This window comes from Natator depressus, chromosome 17, assembly GCF_965152275.1.
Source record: "Natator depressus isolate rNatDep1 chromosome 17, rNatDep2.hap1, whole genome shotgun sequence".
Lineage (NCBI taxonomy): Eukaryota > Metazoa > Chordata > Testudines > Cheloniidae > Natator > Natator depressus.
The window spans coordinates 9,846,792-9,874,224 of NC_134250.1; the positions used below are offsets into that span (position 1 = coordinate 9,846,792).

The 27,433-nt window shown below is 37.4% G+C and overlaps 1 protein-coding gene across 2 annotated transcripts in view; it reads left to right on the forward strand.

Annotated features, from left to right (window-relative positions):
- Positions 1 to 27,433, forward strand: part of NLK (nemo like kinase) — a 109,833-nt gene that overhangs the window by 48,171 nt on the left and 34,229 nt on the right. For both annotated transcript variants that reach the window (XM_074974474.1, XM_074974475.1), the window contains exons 2-3: positions 12,340 to 12,469; positions 15,286 to 15,341. In XM_074974474.1, coding sequence (XP_074830575.1) covers positions 12,340 to 12,469; positions 15,286 to 15,341 — 186 coding nt within the window. The remainder of the gene's footprint in view (positions 1 to 12,339; positions 12,470 to 15,285; positions 15,342 to 27,433) is intronic.

A 27,433-nucleotide genomic window follows, 5' to 3' on the forward strand; every position in this document is an offset into this window, starting at 1 on the left:
CCTTTTTTTTTTTAGTAGCTTACGTTTAGCATGGTACTGTAGTTTGTTTGCATTTTTTTGGCTCTGCTGCTGCCTGATTGTGTACTCCTGGTTCCAAGTGAGGTGTTTGGTTGACCAATCAGTTCGTAACTCTGAGGTTCTATTGTATAGTACAGGGGTGGGCAAACTTTTTGGCCCGAGGGCCACATCAGGGTTGCAAAACGGTATGGAGGGCCGGTAGGGAAGGCTGTTCCTCCGCAAACAGCCTGGCCCCTGCCCCCTCCCACTTCCCCTGACTGTCCCCCTCAGAACCCCCCACCCATCCAACCTCCCCTGCTTGTTGTCCCCTGACCGCCCCCTCCTGGGACCCCCCACCCCTGACTGCCCCGCCCCCATCCACACCCCTGCCCCTGACAGGCCCCCCGGAACTCCCGACCCATCCAACCCCTCCTCCACTCCTTGTCCCCTGACCGCCCCCTCCCGGGACTCCCGTCCCTAACTGCGCCCGCCCCCCAGGACCCCACTCCCTATCCAACCCCCCTGCTCCTTGCCCCCCCCAATCCAACCCCCCCTGCTCCCTGTCTCCTGACCCCCCCCCCCCCGTACCCTGACTGCCCCCTGGGACCTCCTGCCCCTTATCCAAACCCCCCACCCCCTTACCAGGCCGCTCAGAGCGGTGGGACAGGCTTTTTGGAAAGCCTGGGAGGTGGGTGGGCGCAAGCTGTGCTGCCTGCGCGGCAGTGTGGCTGCAGGGGAAGGGGGAAAGCGGGGGAGGGGCCGCGGGCGAGCCTCCCCGGCCAGGAGCTCGTGGGCCAGGCAGGACAGTCCCGCGGGCCATAGTTTGCCCGCCTCTGGTGTAGTATCACCACATTTGGGTTAATTTTACAGCAACTATCCTGTCCAATGTTGGAAGAGGGTTTATAGCTATGAGACTTGAAAAATGCAGGTTTGAAGCATGCAGGAGAAAACATGGTAAATAGATGTGGTTATTAAAAAGAGCAGTTTCTTGGTATGGGTTCCTATAATTTTTTCTGCTTCCAAAATATGTAGCCCCTTACAGACTTCAGATGGAGCCTCTTCATAGGGGAAGCAAATCTCTCACAAATCCATGAGACTAAAAAGGTTCTTTTCCTCTTGTTCAATTAGAAATGATCTAATGAGAGACCAGAGACTCTCAGCTCTTATTTATTCCTCCTCTAGCAGAGATATGTTTAATTTCAGACACAACTTTTCAGTCTGTCTCCAGTTTGAGTATTTTGCGAGTGCTGCAGTTACGAGATTGCAAGAGACTTTTAAGATGGCTGCAAATGCTCCACATGCATAATTTTTCCAAGATGGCTTTTACCTTTGTGCAGTCCAATCACCACCTGAAAGCCAAAGGAACTTCAAAACTCTTTCCAAGAGGTGAATTAATAAAGCAACACCTGGAGAGTGACCAGACATTTGTTAGCTTTTGTCATAAATATAAAGGGAAGGGTAAACACCTTTAAAATCCCTCCTGGCCAGAGGAAAACCCTTTCATCTGTAAAGGGTTAAGAAGCTAGGATAACCTCGCTGGCACCTGACCAAAATGACCAATGAGGAGACAAGATACTTTCAAAGCTGGAGGGGGGGAGAAACAAAGGTTCTCTCTGTCTGTGTGATGCTTTTGTTGGGAACAGAAAAGGAATGGATTCTTAGAACTTAGTAAGTAATCTAGCTAAATATGCGTTAGATTCTGTTTTGTTTAAATGGCTGATAAAATAAACTGTGCTGAATGGAAGGTATATTCCTGATTTTTGTGTCTTTTTGTAATTTAAGGTTTTGCCTAGAGGGATTCTCTGTTTTGAATCTGATTACCCTCTAAGGTATTTACCATCCTGATTTTACAGAGGTGATTCTTTTATTTTTTCTTCAATTAAAATTCTTCTTTTAAGAACCTGATTGCTTTTTCATTGTTCTTAAGATCCAAGGGTTTGGGTCTGTGTTCACCTATGCAAATTGGTGAGGATTTTTATCAAGTCTTCCCCAGGAAAGGGGGTGTAGGGTTTGGGAGGATTTTTGGGGGAAAGACGTTTCCAAGAGGGCTCTTTCCCGGTTATATATCTTTAGACGCTTGGTGGTGGCAGCAATAAAGTCCAAGGGCAAAAGATAAAATAGTTTGTACCTTGGGGAAGTTTTAACCTAAGCTGGTAAAAATAAGCTTAGGGGGTTTTCATGCAGGTCCCCACATCTGTATCCTAGAGTTCAGAGTGGGGAAGGAACCTTGACAAAAATCCTCACCAATTTGCATAGGTGAACACAGACCCTAGGCAAAACTTAAAGTTACAAAAAGACACAAAAACAGGAATATACCTTCCATTCAGCACAGCTTATTTTATCAGCCATTTAAACAAAACAGAATCTAACGCATATTTAGCTAGATTACTTACTAAGTTCTAAGACTCCATGCCTTTTCTGTTCCCGGCAAAAGCATCACACAGACAGAGAGAACCTTTGTTTCTCCCCCCACTCCAGCTTTGAAAGTATCTTGTCTCCTCATTGATCATTTTGGTCAGGTGCCAGCGAGGTTATCCTAGCTTCTTAACCCTTTAGAGGTGAAAGGGTTTTCCTCTGGCCAGGAGGGATTTTAAAGGTGTTTACCCTTCCCTGTATATTTATGACAGCTTTCTGTTTAATTTTACAGTCCAGAGGGGCTCTCGCTCCACTGGTCTTGTGAATATAATCTTTCGTATTTTACCAGGCTCTAACCCAAATGCAAAGCCAAATTATTCTTTTTTGCTCAAACCCTTTGTAGAAGTAACTTTTTAAAATTTTGGTTATCTGCCTTGCTTAGACAAGGCCAAACACATAGTGCAATTCACTTTATGAAATTTCACAATCTTAAAATGATCTAAAGTGTCGAAGTTGATTCTGGCATGGTGCCTAAATTATAGACTGACTTTTTTTACATTAACTGTTAACATAGAAGTGGAGGATCTTTCCACTATGACTTCTGTGACTGTTAGTTTTTATTGTGGTAGCACCCAAAGGCCCCAATCAAGTTCAAGGCCCGATTGTTCTAAGTGTTGTACACTCCAGAAGACATGGTCCCCTCTACAGAGTTCACAACCTAAAAAAAATGGTGGAGAAGAGATGAGGAATACATAACACATGTTGTCTGCAAGCAGTCGCTTGGTAATTAGTGTACTCTTACTACTCTCTGTAAACGAGTGGTATCCATCCTTTTTACGCCCAAGGTAACTTTTTGAATCTAAGAGCAACCCAGGATCTGCCCCACCCCTTCCCCAAAGCCCCATGCTGCTGATTCCATTCCGCGCCCCACCTTCCCCCCATTGCTTGCTCTCCCCAACCCTCATTCACTTTCACCGGGCTGGGGCAGGGGGTTGGAGTTCGACCAGTTGGTGACCACTGCTGTAAACTAAATGCCCTGGTTTCAGATAGTAAGTTTTATTCATCATGGAGACAGACAGGGGGATTGAAAGTCTTTCTTGGTCTCTTGTCTTTTAAGGTGTATTTGTCCATTGCTTCTGGTTAATGTTTCTTTCCTCCATCTGCCATTACCTTACACCTGTGCTCACATACGCATACATTAGTATGGGTTTCCTTTGCTGCATATTCCCATAAATATTATTAGCCATAAGTATTTAGCACCCAATCCAACTCCCATTAAAGTCAATTAAGACTTCTGCTAGCAGTAGTTGAAGCTTACTGAATTTCAATTTTTCAGTGATTTCTTTAGTTTTTGACCAAACCCTCTCAAATGTATGACAATTTTGGCATGTGGGTTTTTTGTTTTTGTTTTTTTAAATTCTAGTTCTAACTTCAGGTGGAATTGGATCAGGACCTTTAAAACCAGATAATAAGTGAGGGGGGGAAACTCTCTCAAACTCCTTTTCATCTAAAGAGTGCACTGTCCTTAAATGGAAAAGATGGCTGGACTCACTCTGCGTTGCCTCTAAACTCATTCATAAGGAACATATCCCAGAATTTTTTGAAGCAAAGTAATAGTCTTTCTCCAGGATGCAGCTAAGGTGCATCTTGATATAATTTGTAGTATGGAAGACTAAGAACATATAGTAGTTTGAAAGTGTTTTATAACATGTCAAGAAAAAAGATTTTTAGCTATAAAATAATGACCCATTATTTGGAAGGCAGCCTTCTCCCAGTATGCAAACTTTATCTGCTGATTCTTTGGAGAAAACACTGGATTATTTCTAATTGAAGTGAAAGGGGAAGGACTAATTGCTACATTGTCTCATACAGTGTTAATTTGACACAAAGATGGGTATTGACTTGAGGAAATATGTTTACTGAGGACCACTGGTTTAGATGGTGCAGCTCAAACAGATGCAAGGTGAGTGAGAGATAGTAAACTTCGTGACTCTTGCTCAAACGTACCAACATGGATGTCTTGCCCATCATTAGTATAGGTAATGAGATGTCTAGCTGCCTGAGGCATTTCCTTCTGAGAGGAAGAGACTGAAGGTGTGGCATGAAACTAAACTGCTGGTTGAGTTGCCTGTGTGGATAGAGCATGAGAAGTTTGTGACCAAATTTCTCATTTGAAGTAGCATTACATTTCCCAGAAGAGAAATTAGCCTCATTACATTTGTTTTGGGCACCAATTCTCACGTATATTAACGTGGTTTTTATACTGACTAGCTTTTTTAGAAGTATGGTGCATCTTAATCCCATTTTCAAAGAACCAGATTAATGAAAAAGATTCATGAACATACATTTCATCCGATGAAGTGAGCTGTAGCTCACGAAAGCTTATACTCAAATAAATAGTTCAATCCTTGAGGGGGCCATTTAGGGATGTGGGGCAAAAATTGGGGATTGGTCCTGCTTTGAGCAGGGGGTTGGACTAGATGACCTCCTGAGGTCCCTTCCAACCCTGATATTCTATGATGATAAATTGGTTAGTCTCTAAGGTGCCACAAGTCCTCCTTTTCTTTTTGCGAATACAGACTAACACGGCTGTTACTCTGAAACCTGTCATTATGATTATATAATGTAGCAAATACTTTATTTTAAAAAGAGCCAATTTATCAAGTGATAATATTGATGTAGCCAGGGTAAGAATTGAGTGGCTAGAGGTTGTGGTAGGCTTGTAGCAAAACCGAAGTTTATTTTGTTACAAGTACTTTCAGGTGGTACGACAGCCCCCAAGTCATCCTACCAATTGTTGTTTTACTATTTCACATTCCTATTTTAAAAACATTTCTTCTCCATGTTGTTGGGACAATCGGGAAGCTTCCCTTAAAGAGAAAAAGTGATACAGAGTACATGGTGTGCTGTGCATTGCATGAAAAAACAAACTGAAAAACTAGAGATTTTTTTTTCCATCATAGTTGTTTTCCAACAAAGTTGATATGTCCCTTTAGACATACAGATTCATGTTTGTGACTTCCGACGAAGGTATTTTAGTTGATATGTCCCTTTTAGACATACAAATTCATGTTTGTGACTAAGTTACTCATGTTGAATTATTTCAGGATATGACCTAAACCTAGACATAGGTGTGTGTATGGAACTATTTATAGGTTAATAGTAAGGAGGTTTTTTTTAGGTAAAAGGAAATGTATGGAAGCTGTGAAACTGCAGTTGTTTCCCTCAGTGAAATCTGACTACAGCCAAATCATCTTTAGATCACATCCTTGTTTTATGACCCCCATCCATGTCTTCGCTCCGCACCGCAGGATGGAAAAAAGTGACCCAAGACAATTTGTCTGTAGCCTATTTACAGATTAATCCTGTTCTGATTACAGCACTAATTCAGTGCAGATCATATGACTGGAAACTGTAGAAACACGTGTTTGAGAGTGATCTTACATGCTGTCTTGATGTAGATTAGGGATTATTGCCACTGTTCTAGTTACTCTTTAAGAACCCTTTGAAACAACTTCAAGACCAGTATTTTCTTTAGTTTATCAAAGTATTTGTATGGACAGATAATGAAGCTGAATTTTGTTTGCCTTTATTCACTATAATTTAAGGCTGATTATATTCATCTCTGATTAGATCCTTCTGGTAATATAACTAAACTAGGACATATACTGTAATCATTCCCTCAATCAAAGAAGTTTGCAAACTGTTGCAGTATTTTGGGACCTTAATTGAACCAGATTCACAAGATGATGTAAGTGATATTTGTCCGATAGTTAGCCCTCCTAGGATTGGCTATTTGTATTTCATTTCCGAGAAAAACAATGTGGTGAAATATTGGGATGTTTTCATTTCATACTGAATAACTTTCACAATCAGAGTAACAATTTACTGTAGTAGAAATACCCGCTGTTAAATATACCTTTCTTTTTATTAGAAGCAGAAATTGGCCTTTTTGTTGAATATTCAGCTATTGTGAATTTTACATTCTGAGTGTTTTTTAGTGAGATTACTCAACATGTGCTAAAATAAATGAGCAGCCTGTTATCTTCAATAGAAGCTGAAGTCCACTTTTTTCCCTTGTGGAATTGTTTGTGCTAAAAGCCCATTATGTAGGACATGGCAGTGACATTTGGATGAAGATAGGGATTTAAACTTCTAGCATGCATTCATTTCATGTAATTGCTTTAATGATTATAAGCATAGAATAAAAACCAACTGGATTTGGATACTAATCCTGTCATAGTATTCCTCTTAAACCTTTCCCTATTTTATTAAACAATGGTGCAGCTTCCAGAGATGATACAACCTACCACTGTACACAGTACGTTGTACACAGATTAGCAAATAAATAAGCCTTCGAAACACTCACTACTTGAGCTGTTCTGTCACCATGTTCATCATAAGAGGAAGAATGAAGACCCTCTGTGAAATGTGGCATTTTGCTAATGGGGAGAGAGCATGAGTTACCTTCAGTTATTTTTGTGAATCTGTGCCTGAGCATTTGTCTGTAGAGTTTATTTCTTACTGTATTACTTTAGTGAGGAGAGGAGACAGTTACCTGAAAATGTTCTTCGTGAATACTTTAGATATGTCAGGTAGAAATGTGCAAGGTAGATGAATATGAATTTAAAATGTAAGTTGGTACCTAAATGAGTAATTTTTCTGTAAGTAGTCATTTTAACTCTATTTGCAAATAGTACAAGAATCTAATTTGTAAACCTCTCAGTTTTTGCCCATGGTAGTATTGTGTACAATGAGATTTTTTTTAAAAAACAGCATCTCACATTTCAGTTGTTAGCTGATTCTACTTAATGCAGCTCATTGTGCCACTGTGAAAGTGGATTGCGTATATTTGAGAGAGAGATCAATCCCACTTAATTTAAGTATTTTTTTCCAGTCAAACTGGGCTGCTTTCTTGAAAATAACTTGGTACTTAAACTGTAAGTTAAGATGCAGCTTGGTTTAATTGGATAATTTATTTAGAAACTTAACTACACTTACTGTATGTGCACTTCTGTCTTTTCATTTTCTACCTTTGTTCTGAAATGTGTAGATGTCCCCATGAAATGTGAAGCCAAGCTGGTAACTGTATGTTTATCCATATGTACAACGTGCCACAGTAGCTTGTATGCCATATTAGAATCAATAGGTGAACGGGTCCTTGTTCTACAGTAGGTTGAGAAAAGTGGAATACTGATTCTATCAGGGTGTACAGTTACTTATATATGTATCATCCACAGACATTGAAACTCTTGTATTTAAAATACTTTGAGACCTTAATGCTTAGACTACCGAAATTAAATCCAACTTCAGACCTAGCTGTAGTTATTTAGTGAACTGCTCATTGTGAATATCTTGGATGTTGTGAGATTTGTAATTATGCATTTACTTGAAAATAATGAAATTAATTATGTCTAAAAATCATCAGTTACTTGACAATTTAAATATTAGTTAATTTAAATATAACACTGAATGAAGTCTTTTGATTTGTGGAAGGTGCTCAGATGCAACAGACACTTGCATGTTGATGTGATGGAGGCCACATAATATCTAGGCTATGCAAGCCATTCTTCCGGTTTTAAGACAGCTGGGCCTCCTTTTTGGGTGATTTGTCTCCTGTCTAGTGCTGAGACAAAACCAGACGTTGTTTTGTCTGCCATTTTGAAGAGCGTGAAGCTCCGTCCGCACTGGCATGACCTTGCATACACAGCGTGTGCAAGGTCACACCGGCCAGGGCTGGCTCATGCCTCTTCTGGAGGTGATGGAAGGTCCAGTATTCTGGGACTATGTGAGTGGCCACTCTAAGCTAGACAGTAACTAAAGACTAGATCCTGCTGTTGGACTCCTGCACCTGTGTGAAGTACTCTTGGTGTTCAGTGCAACTCTGTACAAACACAGAGTTCCACCTGCATGCATCTCACTGTGGGATTGGTCATAAAGCCCCAATCCTGCATCAGGCTGCAGTAGCGTGCTCTCCAGGACCTGGGCAAAGCACTGTTGACTTCAGTGGGACTTCAGCGTAAGTGCTGTGCTTGGCACAAGGATCAGGACTCTAAGGAACAAACAATTCTGGCAGTTCAGTCACATGCAGAATTTAAAACCCATGGGTTATTACATCTTTACACTGTGGGTATTTTTGCTCATACTACATAGTACAGTGCTTAAAATAGGGATAGCAAAATTTATTAGAGACTCCATGGTAGAATAGAAAATTGTTGCAAGAGATGGTTCTTTTTTTGAAAAATGTTTGAGATAAAAACAACTTGTACCCTCTTAATGTTCGGTTTCTACAATTCATATAAATTATTCCAAATGGATAAAGGAAGTCTTTTCCTTGGTGTAATGTTAAAGCTGTAGAGCCAAATTGTGAACCCCTTAGTCACATTTAGTACCCTGTTTTGAAAATAGTTTCACTGAAGTCAGTGGGAATGTGTGGAGTAAGGTAAACATAAAAAGAGGTGTTGTAATCTCTCCAGTAATGAGCACTGATTTGTGCAGACAGCGGACTTTCTTTGACTCTGTCTGTCTGAATGCCATATCATCCCTCCTTTTTTGCCAGTTTGTCCTCAAGGAAACGTTTTACCAGCTATTGATTGCCTGGTTGTAAGCAAATTTTACACACTTAAAAACATGCTCTTTCTGTACTTCATATATAGATACACAGCAAAAATATATATATATTGTTTTTGTTCTTTTTTTTTTCCTGTGTCTGTTCTGAAGTGAGACTTGTGGGTTTGGTGTGTGAGGGGAAAAAAAGGACAGAAAATGCAAATTGCAAATATTGCTTTGTAGTCGTATGTTTTGGGTTTCTCTCCACAAAGCATCTTGAACCCAGTTTCTCCAACAGAAATCAATGGCACTGTCAATGGATACGTCTAAAGCTGACATTTTTCTCTAGAAGACAGGATTCTTGAATATGTATGGGCATAAAGTTGAATCCTTCTCAGGTAAAAGCCTAGTCAAATTTAACTGCCATAGGGCTTTCTCCTGTCCGTTGTATTCTTCTTAAAGGATACTAGGGGCATTTTATCTGAACTCTGAACCAGTGGAAACTGATGCAAAGGGACGCTGTAGCCCTTCCCACCCCATGTCATTGGACTCTGACTTAAATTTTATCAGACCTGGTGCTTGGAGATGTGATGGGTGGGGCCCCTCAGAAGCCGTAATGCACTTCCTCTTGGGGGACAAGAAAAAATCAGTCTAAAGTTTGCTCTTCGATAAATAGTGCAAGCCAGTGACTTTCCCATTCCTCACTCAGTCTCTTTGCAAGTGAATTGTTCTGACTTTTTCCTTTTCACTACTCCTATTGTCCCCGTCTGTCTTCCGCTGCCGCCTCTTTCTGACATCTCGCCTTTCACTTCATGTCCCAGCTTCACCTCCACAGTCTCATTTATTTTGATACTAGAAACTTAAAACAGGGGAATAATACTTTGTTTTACTATAAGAAAATTATTTCATGATCAAAACAGTTCATTAGGCAACTTTTCTTAACTAGTACAACATTAATTTTGTATAATATTGCCATAAGTAAACTCACAATGACATGTTGTGTAGTTTTTTTTGTTTTTTTTTGGTGTGTGTGCGCGCGTGTGTCTGTTATGTAGTGTTGGTGATATGAGGAAAACGCTCAAAGCGATCAGTAAAGAATTCAGATGACAGCATCAAAATTACTTCAGGGAAAAAGGGTCTTGTCAAACAAACTTGATATTGTTTTTCAATGAGATTACTAGTTTGGTTGATGAAAGTAACTGTGGTGTCATAATCTACTTGGACTTCTATAAGGCATTTGATTTAATGCCCCCCAGTATTATGATTAAAAATTATCAAGATACAAAATCAGTGTAGCACATATTAAACTAATTTAAAAACGTACTAACAACTAACGTTCTGAAATTGTAATGGGAATAGTCATCAGATGGCTACACAGTGGGGTTCTACAGGATTGATTTTTGTCCTAATACTATTCAGTGTCTTTATCAGTGATTTGGAAGAAAAGATAAAATCATTGCTGATACAGTTTGCATATGACAAACTGCTTGGTGGAGTGGTAAATGACAAGTTTATTATACAAAGAGATCTGGATTGCTTGGTGAGCTAGGCTCATTGAAAGAATGAGCTTTTTTACTCGATCCAAAAGCAAGGTGTTACATCTAGGAGGAAACAGCATAGGTCACTTTTACCAGGTGGGGTAATGTATCCTGTAAAGGAGTGACTCTGGAAGGGATTTAGGTGTTACGGTGAACAGCTGATTGTGAACTCCTGGTGCAATGCTGTTTATCTGGTACTATGTGCAGTTTTCGTGGGAATGCTTCAAAAAGGATTTGGAAAAATTGCCGGGGCTTCAGTATGGAACTGCAAAAATGATTCGAGGTCTGCCTTATAATGACAGATATAAGAATCTTGATTGATATATTTAGTTTATCAAAGAGGAGGTTAAGAGAAGTTCAGACTGGAAATAAGGCACAAATATTTAACAGTGAGAGTACTTAACTGTTGGAGTGAGGAATTTCCATCACTTTAAGACCTTAAATAAGGGTCAAATGTCTTTCTAAAAGATATGCTGTGGCTCAGCCAGAAGTTATGGGACTGATGGAGGAATTAATGGGTAAAATTCTTCAGCCTATGTTAGGCAGGTGGTCAAAATGTTGGTCCAGTGCCTAATTTGTAACAAAAGAGGTGCCAGGACTCAAGCAATTTTTTTTACATTCATAACTTATGCAGCAAGCCTAGAGGTGCCGGGTCTATGAACTGCCAAGCCCAGGGGTGCTGGGGCTCAGCCCTGGAAACCCCTGGCACAAATTAAGCATTGTATTGGTCCCTTCTTGCCTTAAAATCTTATGACTGTGGAGTTGAGGCATCAGAGTCCCATTTCTCAGACTTTAAAGTTCTCAGCTTATTCCCTATTTTCAGAGGCCAGTAACTTTAGAATAAAATACTTGACACTTGCAGGTTTCCTTGTAACTTCTGTATATACATCCTCATAAAACCCTTATGAGAAGAGTACACAACATACCCACATTACGGATCAGGAAACTCAGACACCAGTTGGAGTGATTTCTCCAAAGTGTTACACTCAGAGTTAGAAACAAAATATAAATACTTGTCCTGAAAATTTTCAGTGTAAACTATTTTCGTTCTCAGAATCCAGAAATCTAACATGGAACAATCCAACACGGAGGAGGGAGACAGACATACATAGCAGGTGCTACCTAAAGCAGGGAGGCGCAACTCAACACACCTTGTTGACTGGCTCTTTTGTAGGCTAACTGCTGAGGAACCAGATCACATGTTTCTTTTAGAGCCCCCTAGTCCACAAGTGGGACGAGGAATCCCCTTAGAATTTAAAATGAGAGCTTGTAATTTTGACACAGTTTTCAAAACACCACACAAAAATGCTTGGTGGCAGATCCAAGATCAAAACAGAGTTCCCAAGTCTATGCTTGACAGTGTGGTTTAGTGGATTCATCTTTAAGTTGTATTCACCTCTATTATACTACCATGCAATAGTTAACTCGTTCTTTTTAAGGAAAAGAAATGAAAGCAGTGTAGCTCTTTGACACTGCAAATTTGCATAAATGAACAATGTTTTCATATTAATAGACTCTTTAGTGGGAGGCTGAAGGAAATGTTTGTGGTCTGACACGAGTTATGGTTCCAGTTATTGATCTCTGACTTCAAATAGTTGTGTATGTTAGGGGTGAACAATTAAATTCACTAATGCATGATGTACTCAGCCACTTAAGTAACCAGGAGTAGATGAATGTGTGTAGAAATATAATCTAACCAAAGAATGATTGGAATTTACTTAATAAAGGACAGTAAATTTACTCTGTGTTCCCCTTGCTTACATGATATTTCCCCCCCTTATAAGTGTATTGAACCACCTTCCTGTTCGAAAAGTATTGTAACCTTTAAATATTTTTTTTTTCTGTTCTAGAAAAGTTTACTTGAACTTGTTTTTAACCTTTCAGTTTTTGTATTCTCTAGGTCAGTAACAGATCCACGAGATGGAAAGAGAGTTGCACTCAAAAAGATGCCCAATGTCTTCCAAAATCTGGTCTCCTGCAAAAGGGTCTTCCGGGAATTGAAGATGTTGTGTTTTTTTAAGCATGACAATGTGAGTAAAGTTTGAGTTCTTAGTGTACTGGTAGAAGTGTTAAGAAAAGATGTTAAACATGGATTATTTAAATCAATTTTAAAAATCCATTTGCTTTAGGATTATCTAAAAATCCAGAGGTTGCACACAGTGAAAGGATTAAATAGTTAGTTGACCTATGGGTGCTTGCACCCACTTACTCATCCTGATCTGAACTGACTGACATAGTGGAATCTCTGCCTAAATTTCCTTTATTTCACTACCTTATGTTGTCTTCCCCCTCCTCTTTATATCCAGTTCATCTGAGGGTTTCAGATTACAAAAATGATTTTCCTGTATGTGGTTAAATGCTGAATTCAGATCAGTGGTCATAGTACTGAATTGTTGGTGTACTTTTATTCTTGCATCGGCCTTAATAGATGGGACTGAGGGGAAAGCAAAGCAGATTCATGGAAGCTTTAAGATTTTTTTTCTAGACACATAAGACGGCTTTTGAGGCATACATGAATCTCAGTTTGGCCAGCAATCCCTACTCCACTCTGTTATCTGGTTTAAATGAGTCTTATTTTTTCAGTCCTCTTCCAACCCAATTTGGTCATGATACCACTAAAGTACAACCCATTAACCTGTGACGGTAATCTGATCAGCAAAAAAAAGAATCCTGCCCATAAACTTGACTCTGTGATTATTTCACCAGTCCAGATTCTGCTCAGAAATCTGTATATGAATTGTAGAGAAGTATAAACTGAGGAATCAGCTGGAGAAATGGCTAAAAAGTTGTTAGTGTGGGGGATGAAGGAGTTCTTCATACATTTAAGCAACAGGAATGTGGACCCAGAGATGGTGCAGACAGTGTCTCTTCTAATTCAAAGAGTTGACCGATTCATATACTACTGGTAGCAGTTCACGTTTTACTTGCAGTTTCTGTTCTGGCAGATATGTGTATTGTACTGTAAGTATAACTTGATAATTCTGCATTGATTTCTTTACTTAGAGACTCTCTCTATACAGCCCTTAATTAGAGCAAAGAGGCAATCTAAGACTTGGGAGATTGAGGGGAAAAAAACACAAACTGGATGGACTCTCAAAATAAGCCAGATGGTAACTAACTAAAACACTATAACAAAGCTGCAGCTTCCAGGGGTGGCCTACAGATCATTACTCAAATTTCTACAAAACAGTGCTCCAAGGTAGAATAGGTACTGTGTAACAGACTTCTACACTAGCAAACATTTTTTCTTTGTCTTTACACTGATTCATAGCCATTGGGAGGTGGGTTCGCCCCCCATTCCTGGTAATTGCCTACTTTTCCAAAGTTACCACAGGATGCGCAGACCCTTGGTGAAAATAAAGCTTGTGACAGTAGGGGTTACTTTTTTTTGCTCTTTATAAAAATGCCGTGAGACCTGAGTCTAAGAAAATCTTTGTTGTGTTTTTTTTTTTTTTTTACTAAAGATGTCCTTGGGGTAATACATTAAATCATTTCTGTGCAGCAACTTCATTACAGGTTAACTTTTGTTAAGGAGTAAGAGGTAATAAACTGCTTTGGCAGGTGATCTGAAGCGGAGTCTGATAACAGAAGCAGTTTGTGCACATGCACTTAAATGCCATAGATTATGTGGTCCCCCCCCTCCCCCCAAAGTAGTTTTCTAGTCTTGTGAGGATTTAAATTCTGTGCAGTTGCTTTCTCAAACGTGTCACTGTAGGGACACAAGTGACTGTCTGGGCTGTTGGTTCAAAAAGTGAATAACTTTAATGTCTGTTGTAAATGCCTTTATGGAAATGGAGTGATATGTTGGGATGTTGTTAAAAAGATAAATTGCAAGACAAAATCAGTCTTCTTTTTGTCTGTATACTTAGTACTATTTTACATTTCAAAATGACTTCAACCTTCTTTCAGAGATTTTTGTGGTCATATTTTTACATTTGTGATACTAGGGCCAAGATATTTTTAAATGGGTGCCTTAAACTTGTGCTTTTAAGCTAGTATACAGGGACCTGAAAAAAGCTTTATTTTTCAAAAAGTGCAGAACACCAAGCACCTTGCAGTGACTTACAGCTGCTGGGCACTTACTACTTTTGAAAATCAGACCACTTATTCAGGCGTCTAACTGTGGATTCAGGAGCTGGAGTTTTGGCATCCATTTTGAAAATCTTGCCCTCTGAACATCTTGTCCTCACTCTCCTTATTTTGATTATTTTGTTGGGAGAAGCAAAGACACGGGATAAATTCTACACTCACCTGCATGCTGTGCAATCTTGCTGAAGTCAGTGGGGCTGGCTTTGTCATGCAAGTGCAAATTTTTTCCTTGTGTCCTGTGTGTTAACAGAACACAGCATATGCAACAGTATTGCCATACAATATAACATGCAGTGATGTCAACTTTACAAATATTTGGAAGTTAGCTACTCTCACTTTTTAAAGAGATGTTCTCCAAATGTGAAGACCAGACTAATCTTAGTTTGTGGGCAGAATAAGGCTAAATCCTACAAGGAAAATGAGTCCATTTACAGACAGAGATGTTGGTAGGTAAGATACAGAAAGTCTACTTAGGTGTTTGAAATTAATAAATAACAAGTAAATTATGCCAGCTGTAAAGTAGGACTAAGTCATGGGACAGGCCAAGGTTAAACAAGGCCAAGGTTAATTCACCAGACAGTTAAAAATTGTGGTGTTTGTCAAATGCATTAAAAGGACATCTCAAATATTTTAAACAGTAGGCAAACAAAGTGTTAAAAATATAGCCTGACCTTGCCTTTGTCGTAAGTATTTGCTTTGATTTGACTAAGATTTCTATTTTCTTTCCGGTAAAATTGTCTTGCCTGTTGTTCCATAGGTGCTCTCCGCCCTTGACATACTCCAGCCTCCACACATTGACTACTTTGAAGAAATGTATCCTAAATATAAAATAATTTTAATTGAGGTAGGTGTGATTGACTTTAGACTACAAGTTGTAAGTGTTTGATTTAATCTGTGATCTGTACATAGGGAATTGGAAAGAACTTGGGCCCAGTTTTCATAGCCTTTATGTGAATAGTTTTGTTGACATCAGTGGGACTGTTCATGCAAGAGCAGTTTTTTCATGTTATGATTAGAGATGAACAGGTTCAGGATTGATCATGAAGCTTTGACTTCATGAGTGCCAACAGGCAAGTGGGGTATAGTGCTGCTTACCAGCAGGTACCACTTGTAGTTAAGATTCCCCCAAATACTGTCTTGAAAATTACTTCCAAGAATTATGTCTTTATTGGTCTATGTTTATTAGGTAACATTCTAAAAAAATTCCTAAAAATGCCCATCTTCCCATACTCACGCATGACACATACCAGGATATAGAATTTCTAGGGATATTCTTACACAACTAGTGATGTTTGGCATCCATTATTTGGGCCTCATATTGAAGTAGAAAACAGATGCCACATGAAAATATACATGGTTTACCATAGCATTTACACAAAAGAGCCCATGTGGATAATTTTTCAAGAAATCATGAATACCGTAATAGATTACCTAACATTAGGATATTTCTCAGATCACTGGAAGAGTGTTGATTCATTCCAAAAAACAATATTTGACAACTATGAAAAAATACATATGTATTTTGTATTATTATTTATGTTCAGTTGGATGGTTTTGGTTTTTTTTAGGGGGGATGAGATTTAGAATTTAAAAAGTATACTGGGAACATATTTAGTGATTGATTATCTGTGACCTGTTAGTTGCACATTCTTATATATTATAGAGAAATAGAAATAATTAGGCAATATTATGGTTAGAGCTCACTTGCTTTAATAGAAATATAATTCTAGAATATTTTTAGTCTTTTGTATGGCACCCATCACTACAATATATAAGTAGTGATTTGTACAAAAAGTACATAGGAATATTATGATTCTGATTTCAGCATCAAGGGCTGTTATTAAAATAAGAATAATTTTGTTCCTCTTAACAAGACTTTACCATCTTACAGATCTAGAGATCCCAATAAAAATTTTATGCCTACCCTGATATCACTAATCTATTACTATTTTTAGAGTTAATTTACACATTTAATACACAATGTTAATTTATGGGAAATGTTGAGGAAAGTTTTAAACAGCTCTTAATAGGGAAATAAACCAGATAATCAGTGTACACTGGGACTATTTGGTTATAGGCATATTTCCAGTGGAAAGGAATTCATCAGACTCCTTTCCATGACTGATATTTAAAGTAAACTGCAAAACTTTACAAACATTTTAAAATGTTTTAAGAACCCAAATAAGTAGCAGAATATTTTTTGCAGACTTAAAAGGAAAAGGGTATTTTAAGGAGCAGATAATTTAGGTAATGCAAAAGTTATTTTTGTTAAGATACTTGGTTAATATTTCACACTGAAGAATCTATAGAAAGGGTATGTACTCAGTGGGCTTTTTAATGCACGAGTGTTTTTGTCCTTTTCCTTTTTTATGAAGCTTAGGTTTTAGAGACTATCTAAATAATTTACTAAACTCACTTTCAGTTTCTTATAGTATATCATCATAACAAACATCAACATAAAACTTGTAAATAAAATAATAGCACTTTATTAAAAGATGCAAATAAATTTGTCCTTAATGGATTGTCAAGATTCAAGTTCAGTATTCTGTATTCAGAATTCTGTATTCAGTGTTCAGTATTCTGTGTCCTGTGTTCAGTATTCTGTGTCCTGAAAACAGGTCCTTTAGATGAGTTTTAGATTGTTTTATTGTTTTCAGTTGTGGTAAGGGAAATGCAAGTTAGAATTTGTCAAGTAAATGAACTGTTCAATAAATACATTGTTTTTAAAAGTTACTCTCTATGTAACATATATTATGTATATATCAATTATAAATACCATACCTGTTGATTGGATTAAAGCATAGTAGAATAGTTTTGTAAAATTCCAACATGCAAGTTACAGTAATGAAGTCTTTAAGTTTAATCAAAAGTTTATCTGAATTGGGAGTTCAGAATGAATGTCTGCTCACCGATGTACACTCTTATTAAAATATTTTAAATCTATAGAACCAAAAAGCAAGTCACAGCTATATTACCATAATTTTAATGGCTAAAAATGCTGATGTACTACGTGCCTGAGGAGATATCTGAAACATTTCTGGGTTTTGTTCCCTTTTTAATTCTCTATTTTCTAGTGGAATCCTTTGGTCTTGTAATAAATAAATCTTAATAAATAAATAAATAAATGGTGCTAACTTTCAGATACAGTTAAAGTCCTTGTAGTTGTGGAAGAAACCCCATTTTATTGTTTGGCTTTTTTTCAAGAACTGTAAATGTACAGGCTTACTAACTGAAGCTTGTTATATAAGAAACAAAGTTCATAGTGATGGAAGATAGAGGAATCCAAGGTCAACCGCAGAGCTGTTTTATTTTAAATTGAATAATAAGACAATTAACGTGGGCAAACTACATGAAACCAACTGTTAAAATTTTGGTCTTAAACCAATTAAGTGAAAGATTGAGAGTTGCTGAAAAGCTGTTCAGGGTAAAAACACACAGGCCTCCGTTAAGTGCTGTATTTCAAATATTTCCCAGTGAAAAGAAGATTTTTATAGACATATGGGTGAGGTAGGGGGTATGGGGTGGGTGTGTGTGTGTGTGCATGCACATGTATGTATGTTTGGGTTTTTGTGTGTATGTATTATAAAATTAAGACTCTGGAGAATATTCTTTCTTGCATACAGGCCTCCATATTTTGATAGTAGGCCTTCAGCCTTCTCTGCTGCTTTTTTGGCAGAGACAAACTTGTGGGCACTCACTGAAGAGCCAGCCTATTTCTCTGTCTCTTGAGCTGCGGAGATTTCCTCTTCAGAGGACAGTCTTCAGAAATAAATAATTCTGTTTCACTTGAACTCTGAAATATATTGGATCAACTTGAAGTTCTTAAATTTTTCAAAAAAAATAAAAAAAATAAATTGGAAAAATAAAGATAACATCTTCTGTGAAAAAATGTTCCCTGTTTTTGGACTGATTGCTCAAAATTTTGAAATTCCCCATGTTTTTCAACTAGCTCTAATATTGGCTGCTAAAAAATATTCTACTTTAAAGTGAAGTTTAGTGAAAATTTCAGTAGCTCTCCCATCTTGTAGGATTCGAATGTTTTGCTGAGATGGAACAAATGCCCGGGGAATGCAATGCCGGGGGGGGGGGCGAGAGTGCCAGGTTGCTGCTCGTTGTTCTCCAAGTGCATTGAAGATGGAAGGAAAATGCCGACTATTCTATGTCCAATAGGGCTCCACCTCAGGGGGATGGCCTGCCATAGAAAGGTGCCTGTACAGCTCCCTGCACCCAACTGTGTGCCTGTGGCTCTCGCAAAGCAGGAATCTGGTGCCAACTGTCTTCAGTTAGGCCAAATGTAACATTAGTCAAAGCTCCCAACCCAACTAAAGGACTCACCTTGTGCCTCCGATTGTTGGCTACCTGGATTTGGCCCTTATATTGGAATAGAATTCTTTTTTTCTAGAAAAGATAACTCAGAAAGTGCATCTTAAATGCCAAATGGAATTTTTAGGTTGGTTTTACAGATTATGTACCTTTTCGGTAGGAAAATATTTAGATAGATGTCTCCCTAAGGCAGCTGAAGAAGAGAGAGAATCTCTGTACTGTCAGTGTATGTGCCTGTAGGGCACATGTAGTTTTAGCTGAATAAAAAGTCAGTCGGACGGAAATAATAACAAATTCTATGGGGACCCTGGTATCTTCTCGCTTTTGTGTTTTCACACCACTGAATCTAATTTGTCAACCAGTAGTGGCACAGTATGCGATAGTGTCTGTGAAAAAGCTTAGTTTGCTTTTTTCCTCATCTTGCACTAACTGTAGCTTTTAATTATTTAAGGGTTTGAGATTGGGTATTGCATAAAGATATGACACCATGTTATGAATTGAAGTATGTTTGCTTTATTAAAACTACATCTGTAGGTTCATTCAGCACCTGATTGGTGAAACAGCAAGTTCAGTGCATGTGGCAAAAGGCTGGTAGTAAGAAGAATCTGGGTTCCATTTCTGCCTCTATCATCGTTTTGGAATGTACTCTTGAGCAAGTTGGTTGCGGTACTATGTTGTAAGGATTCCTCATATCCGTCATAGCAATTCTCATTTAATTGATATAAATTACAGACTTATAGCAGATACAAAATTATAGTTGTTGTTCATTTCAAAATTATAGTGGGAGGAAATCTAAACAAAAACTGCAGCAGTTATTTTTCTGATTGATTTAACTATTTGCAAAAAATTACCAAAAGATGATTGTTCCTTAAATGTTTCAAGCCAAGTAAGTTTATTTTCCCATCAGCATTGCTATAACATACGACCAAACGCCAAGCCATAACTTCATGTTATAGCATCTGTTAAGTTAGTTGTCAGTGTCCTTGTTCAGTCTGGTTTATTTTATCTGAGTTCTTTTAGTTTGACCTTTGCTGTATGTTTCACTCTGATACTTGAGTCAGGGAGGGAGAAATGGAAAAAACAGGTCCTTTTTATTAGACTGGAAAAATCATTTGTAGTTAAAAACCTATGTTCTACACCCATCTTGCAAAATTACCATTGCAATGTAGATTTTTGTCCATGTCTGGAATTAGAGGTGAAGTCAGTCTTAGAATTGGTGCTTAGAAATTGCTTACCCAAAATATTGAATGTTTAATTAGACTAATCTGTAGTGAGATGAGTTTTCTGTGCACTTATTGTATGTTGATATGTTACTTCCCCAAACACCTTTCAGGGTTAAGAAAACTGCAAGATAATTTGTAGCTTCACAATAAACTGCTGATTTTAAAAGCATTTGTGCAGTTGGGTCTGAATATTAAAAAAAAGCTTTTTAAGTAATGATTTGATAACACATACTTGTATAAAGCTAGGGATTGTTTATTTGGCTGAGTCAGGCATAAAAATCTTTACAGGATTTATTTGTGGGTTAAGTGTACCCAACTCATCAAACAGGATTGACTATTTCCACAGGATTTTCCATATAATTACAACATAGAATGCAGTACTTTTCCTCTGTGTGTAACTCTCAAGGTTGTATAATTCATTAAATATTTCTCAGCTTGCATAAGTGGCCAGATCCTACATCTCAAGGTGGCATAAAACTAAATGGTCACTCAGGCATTTCCGTCATGTTATCAAAAATACAAAGTGCTGCCTTCAGTTAGAAAGTGGTGTGTTGTGGGCTGGAATGGGGCATTTAGAGAATCTGAGTAGAATAGCAATTGTTAATTACAAAACAGAAATAGAAAAAGCATTCAAGAATGAACTAATAAATTCTAGTAAAAGTTAGATTTCTTCATTTTTTCTTTCTATTATCCTAACATTTTCAACTTGCAGAACCTTAAGAGAGTGGTGCTTATAGTACTGAAAATTGGTAAGACTAATCTCATTCAAACTTGGTCATGTAAGGGAGAATGACATATATTAAACTTGTAATGTCTGTGGTGGTTTTACACCTTTGTCTTGTATGCAAGATTTGGGGATAATTTTTAATTGAACTTTTTTTGCGAAGAGTCTCCCAAATTTTGGATAGGCCAGTCAGTTTTGTGTGTGTGTGTGTGTACTAATAAGATGCGAAGGTAGTTCTAAGTTTTGTATAAAATAAAATACATGCTGTAAATAAACCAAAATTATTTAGACTTTAAATGCTACAGAAGGTCCTTTAAAAAAAAAAAAAATCTGACTCCTTCAGGTAATATATATAATATGAGAAGATGAATGTATTGCCTGAAGGAGTCAGATCTTTCTTTTTTCAAAAGGACCTTCTGTAGCATTTAAAGTCTAAATAATTTTGGTTTATTTACAGCATGTATTTTATTTTATATTTATACAAAAATTAGAACTACCTTTGCATCTTATTAGTAATACCACCATGACTACAGGGGTCATTTTGCAGCATGTGTAACGTGTCTAAATTTTGTTAAGTCAGCTATTGTGCAGAAATCCTAAACTGAACAGTATAACCTCGTCCTTCTAGTTTTAATGCCTTTCCTGGTTGAGATTGTGGAGCTGGTGGAAATTTCAATATCTGTTCCCCCCCCCCCCAAAAAAAAAAAAAAAAAAAAAAGACGGTTGAACTAGGCCAGTGGTTCTCAAACTTTTGTACTGGTGACCCGTTTCATATAGCAAGCCTCTGAGTGTGGGAAAAAAAAACCTCCCCCCCATATAAATTAAAAACACTTCTTAATATATTTAACACCATTACAAATGCTGGAGGCAAAGTGGGGTTTGGGGTGGAGGCTTACAGCTCGTGACCCCCCCCGCCCCATGTAATAACCTTGGAACCCCCTCAGGTTTCCCAACATCCCCACCCCCCCCCACCCCCCCGCCCATTTGAGAACCCCTTTGGTAGGCTGAGCCCTTCTGAGCAGATAAGGTTGGATGGTGCTCCAGTTGCCTGAGAAGTTGCTCAAGTGACCATCTTTCAGAATGAGCCAAAGCTTTTCCTTGGGTAGCATTTTCAGGCTGTTCTGGCCTGTGCTGTTAAGCATTTAACTTTCATCTTTTTATTATAAACAAAAGCAAATGTTGAAGATTTAAGCCAAAAGCAGAAGAGTTGAAAGAGAACTCCTGTGACTTGGCTTGTTCAAGCATTTCTTGCCATCGTACTGCTGTCCTTTGTTAGCTTTCTGTTTCCAGTTTTTATTTATACCACTTTGTTGTGAACTATAAACTGACCAGAGATAAATTACACCATCAAATCCTGTTGGCAACTCGAGGGCAGTCCATGATATTGAAATAGCCATTGTAAACTTCCATCAATATGATGGCTGCAAACCATTTCCAGAAGTTTTAAAAAGAAGTGTGTATGTGTAGATACACATACATATTCACACAGATAATATATTTTTGTTGGGGAAATGATTGTATTTCCTATATTTTTATATAAAAAACCCCTAAATTTCTACACAAGGTAACATACATGAGTAATTAGAACTAGGTACTGATATTTTTCTGCAATGTTATCCTGCATACATGGTAGTGCTCAAGTTGAAACTGATTAATTCAATATCCCACATTTGTTCATTATACATTCTGCTTATCCTACAGGAAGCTTTATTGTATTTGGTTTCAACCTCTAACTGAGCTCTTTGGAGTTTGAATATATCAGTTTTGTGGAGTATTGCTGGGCTTTTGGAAGGCTGTTTTTACTGGTTGATCGGGTTATAGTTATTTTTCTATTTTTGATCAATTTAACTATTTTTTTTGACCAGCTGAAAATTTGTCATTTTTTATATTTAGATAACCTTTGCTTGGGAAATAAACTATTTTGTTTTGTTTAAATATAATACCTTATATTGATTGCTGCAGAAAAATATGAACACATTTCAAGGTCAGTGATTCTAACCGAAGTGCATGCAGATTTTCTGTTTCATACCAAGTTACTGGTTGCAAAGATAGGATATTCTTTATGGTTGGCTCTTTCATATGAACGATAGATAATACTCCAATCAGTGTGCATAGCTATTTCTTTCATGTGGACAGCAGTGTCTGAGACAAATAATCTTCATAAATTGGATTTCAGTTATCTGCACTTGTTAAATGCCCTCATTTTATTATGCGTCATATGAGTTATAAATCAGATCTAGGTTAAGGATTGCTTCCTCTTTGGGACTGTACTATCAAGAATATTTAAATTGGGTAACCATAATCTGTTATATAGATGTTTTTGAACAATTCTATATGTAAAAGAACAGAGGCATTCATTTTTTTTCATAAATGTAACTGATTTTAAGGATAGTGTATTTTGACAGTGTTTTAGAAAACTCTACATAGGAGTTTTGATTTTAGTTTCTTGACATTTAGATTGCATTGTTCATATGAAACTATTTTGTCTTGTGGTCTAATTGCTCCTTTCCAGGGAAATGATTCTCCTATAGAGGCGACAAGTGGCATATTTGGTTAAAATCTGTTACATTCAATGCACCAGTTCATATTTGCTTTTAAAAATCATGCTTTTTAATAGGTTTGTTTTAATTTTTAGATAGATTTAGTGCACATAAAAGCTAGCATTTTGATTTTTTATTTTTTTTTTAAATTCAAGTAGATTCTGTTCATTCATTATTTTTGGGTGCCTAGGAAGTTTATTATTTTAACCCGTTTGTTCTGGGAGTCAGTTTCTTGACGTAAACCATTGCAACAATTGAACACTGAAGACCCTCGCCATAGAGGTATTGAAGAAAAATTAATGTATGAGAGCTTCATTGTATATGTTGTTTGCTTTTTCCTTGTTTCTGTTACTACTAATGGTAAGTAAACTTGAAGTTGTCCATTTGAAGTTTTAACAGTTTATTTTTAAGAAAATAGCTCTAGAAGTTATTGTAGTTACTGTTCATACAATGTCCAATTCAGGGAAACAGTAATTAAATTTTCATGGATCTTGAATTTTTTAAAAAAGTGTCTGAACTTGGGAAAAATTAACAAGTAATGACAGGGACCGCCAACTCTTCTCCCTTACATCACCACATGTTTTCCAGATGGTAACTACTTTGGTTGTTGCCAATTCAACCTGAATTTGTTACTCCTGGATTTCCTTCAGAGGTTGGTTGATCATTAGTTTAGTGACTTGTTATAGCGATTTTCCACTTAAGATTTCATGTTGGCAAGCATGGTAAACATGGTAAACATCTGGAATGTCATTGAAAAATTCCATCTCCTGATAAGGAGGAGCCATACCCAATATTTGGCTTCGCTAATAGACACAAGGGGAGAAAACTAACAGGTACCATATTTCCCTTGTTATGTATTGCATATAATGAAAATGAGGGTAAAAATCTCTTCACAAAATGTAGATCCTGGTTCCTTGTCCTGTAGAACTTTTGAAGGTTCAACATCCCACCTTTTAAAATGTAAGACTTCACAATACACATGCTCCAATCCCTCCACCTCCCGAAAAGAAGTCCTCCAGCAAAACTAAGGAAGACCAGACTTGGCATTCTTGATATTTCTAACGTTTAAAAAGGAAAAGAGCAGAATCATCGTCCCCTCTACTTTAACATGCACCTTTAAACCTCTGTACATGTCTTGTAAAAGGAAACATTCCAATCTTTTTTTTAAAAAAAAAAAGCTCTTTGTAGGTCAGTATACGAGAATTCTAGTCCTAATAACCCACTTTTAGTTGCATTCTGTTTAATATGGAATGTTGTTTTAACGTCTGTATATGAATTTCCTTTGAGGTTTTGTAGAATTAATTGCTTCACTGTTGCTAAGTACAGTAACAGCACACGTTGCAGATGTGTACCTGTGCTGCTGAATGTGAAGTTTAATGGGCAGATGCCATGGAATGTTATGCTAAATGCATTCCATTTGCCAAGGAAACGTCTAAGATGCGGAACCTAGAAGCTTTTCTGGGAAAGGGAGATGTCGGTGAAAACAATCTGGATGAATCTTTTATTTCCTTGGTGAATAAGCAAAATCCCAAGCTCATCTGGTGAGTGAATTTAAGGCCTGAATACTTAAAGACTGGATTGAGTAGAAGGTCAGGCTGTGGGTTTGAGTACAGAACAGTTAGGGGGTGGCAGGGGGTAGCCTTACAATTCTGAAAACCAAGGATTTGTCTGGTCTACACAGACCTAGGTATAACACAATAATTAAATGAATTATTATTCACAACTTCAGTTATTTTAGTGTATATCTGTGTGTTAACGCTTATTTCAGATGGAGTGTCCTATTTTGATATAACTAACTATTAAAAAATTATATGTGTTGTTATATGTGTTGATTTAGCTATTTTGATTCCAGTTAAACAAGTAGTATCATAAGATTAGAAGTAGGAAGGCTGAGAGGAGCCCTAGTTCAGGAGTGCAGTTAAGTACACACTAACTTTTTGTAATTTTGACTTGATGTATATAGTGTTTATTTTAGAAAGCTCTCATTCTTTCATGTCTGATTCAAATCTTTTCTACTTTTATATGTAACCCGTTTATTAGCCATCTACCTCTAGCTTGTGGAGGATGATTTATTTAATATAATAGTAACAAAATATTATGGATGAGAGTTGTCTAATGTGGCTGCTTGTGAAGCACATACTCCATATCTAAAGAGGGTTCTAGGGAGATGGCCCTTTTTCCCAGATAAATGTAAATCCTTAGACTAAAGGTAGTTTGGCAGCAATGAAAACTTTTCCTCTCTTACGAGGCCTACCAAATAGATGGGATAATCTTCATGTTCCTCTCTTATTACACAGAATCTAGTGAGGTTTAACTTTTATAAGTTATTTATAACTCATAATTCTAACTTTTGTATATTCTAAGTTATCTAAATTTGGAAGAAGCAAGTTTTTGCATTTTAAAATCTGTGATGATCGTTCAGTATATCTTACCTGTTTATTGATCTAATTGTCCCAATCTAACCTATTGAGGAGACAGCTATAAAGACGACATTAGGTAATGGTTGAGGCATTTGCCAGTCTCTCTATTTTTACAAAGAAAATAGCACAGAAAATACCTTCCTAACATCACTCAGTTTATTTCCATGTTGTAGCATGTATACATGGATAGAAATTTGAACTGTGCTTTTGTTTTTGCTGCAAGTACCACTCAAGTTCTTATTTGTGAGAAATAGTACATGCGCTTCTGTGGTAGGTTAGCTGTGTTGCTTACACACTTCTCCAAGCTATTGACTGGGAAACTTAGCTTTTTTGCCATGATCTGCAGGTGCTGTTTGCCATCCTGAGCAGAAGTTTTTTGCAGACTTCATCATATTGCTGTTCTTTACACAAACCTAACCTCCAACAGAACACTAAGGCTCATTCGCAAGCAGTAACAATTTACTTTACACAGGTGTAGAAGCTGTGTTTGATTGTTCAAAGTGAATCCATCTGTGAGCTGGAGTTGATGGCATGTCCCCATAACCATAGGCATGGAAATGGTACACAAAACCCTGTGGTGCAGAAATCCATCCCCTGTTACTCAAGCTTAGATATTCATTCTGGTGGTATGATATGCCTAAACTCATAGCCCACTGTTAGCGTGACATAGGTACCCATTTATAAAGTGTTTGTCCGTTTAAAATATGCATAGGTGCCAGTCAGTTACCTGGTTAGAGCAGTCTAAGAATGCACTTTTTTACAAGGATTCACGACCATTAATTCTAGTGGATGGTATTGCACTGATGAATAACTTAATTTTGTTTCACTTGTTTATGTTTAAATAACTTTACTGAAAGTGGCATAACGTTTATAGAAATAAAATCTAAACAATAATATACATTAAGAAAATATAAATAACAAACTTAGGAATCTACCAATAAAAAACTCAATCCCCATGGAAAATATGGAGTGAGAATCTGTCCTCTACAGTAAATACCAGATAGTTGAGTGAAAAATTTAGTCACAAGATTCCAAATGTTAAACAATCCATCTTGACAACATAGCTCAAATTATAGGCCGAGAAGATGGAGATCTAATGTCTTATTAAGAAGTTGTATACCCTCCGTATAGTACTGAAGGATTAATGGAACATCTGAATTAATAGTACACCACTTTTCTAGTATCAGTGCAGAATATTGCTTTCTAATCTATTGTAGTATTGAATTCTGCAACTGCAGAAAGACAGATGTTCTCCTTCTTGGCCAATAATTATTGCAGGCTTCTCTAGTCACTCTTTCTCTGAAGATTTTCCTGATTAAAGCTTATGCCAGAAGCAGCTGAAGATTAACAATATTGTCACTTTTTGTCAATCACATGTGTCAACCTGAATTGATGCACTGAAGGAAGAGATGTGCAGCGGACTTTCCCATTCTGTCTTAAGAGCTCTCTGACTGACAGTGTTTCATGAGACATGACCTGCACAAATGAATCATTTAAAAATTATTCCAGCTCCCAATGAGAAGGATGACTGGTCACACTATCAGAGTGCCTATTAGAGTACTCTGACCTCTCATTCTTTCACAGGACCTTTTCAAAATGTTATACAGTAGGTCTTTTACTCTTTGAATTTCTATCTTCTCCTTCCCTCTTCATTACTCATCCTTCTTTCTTGCCG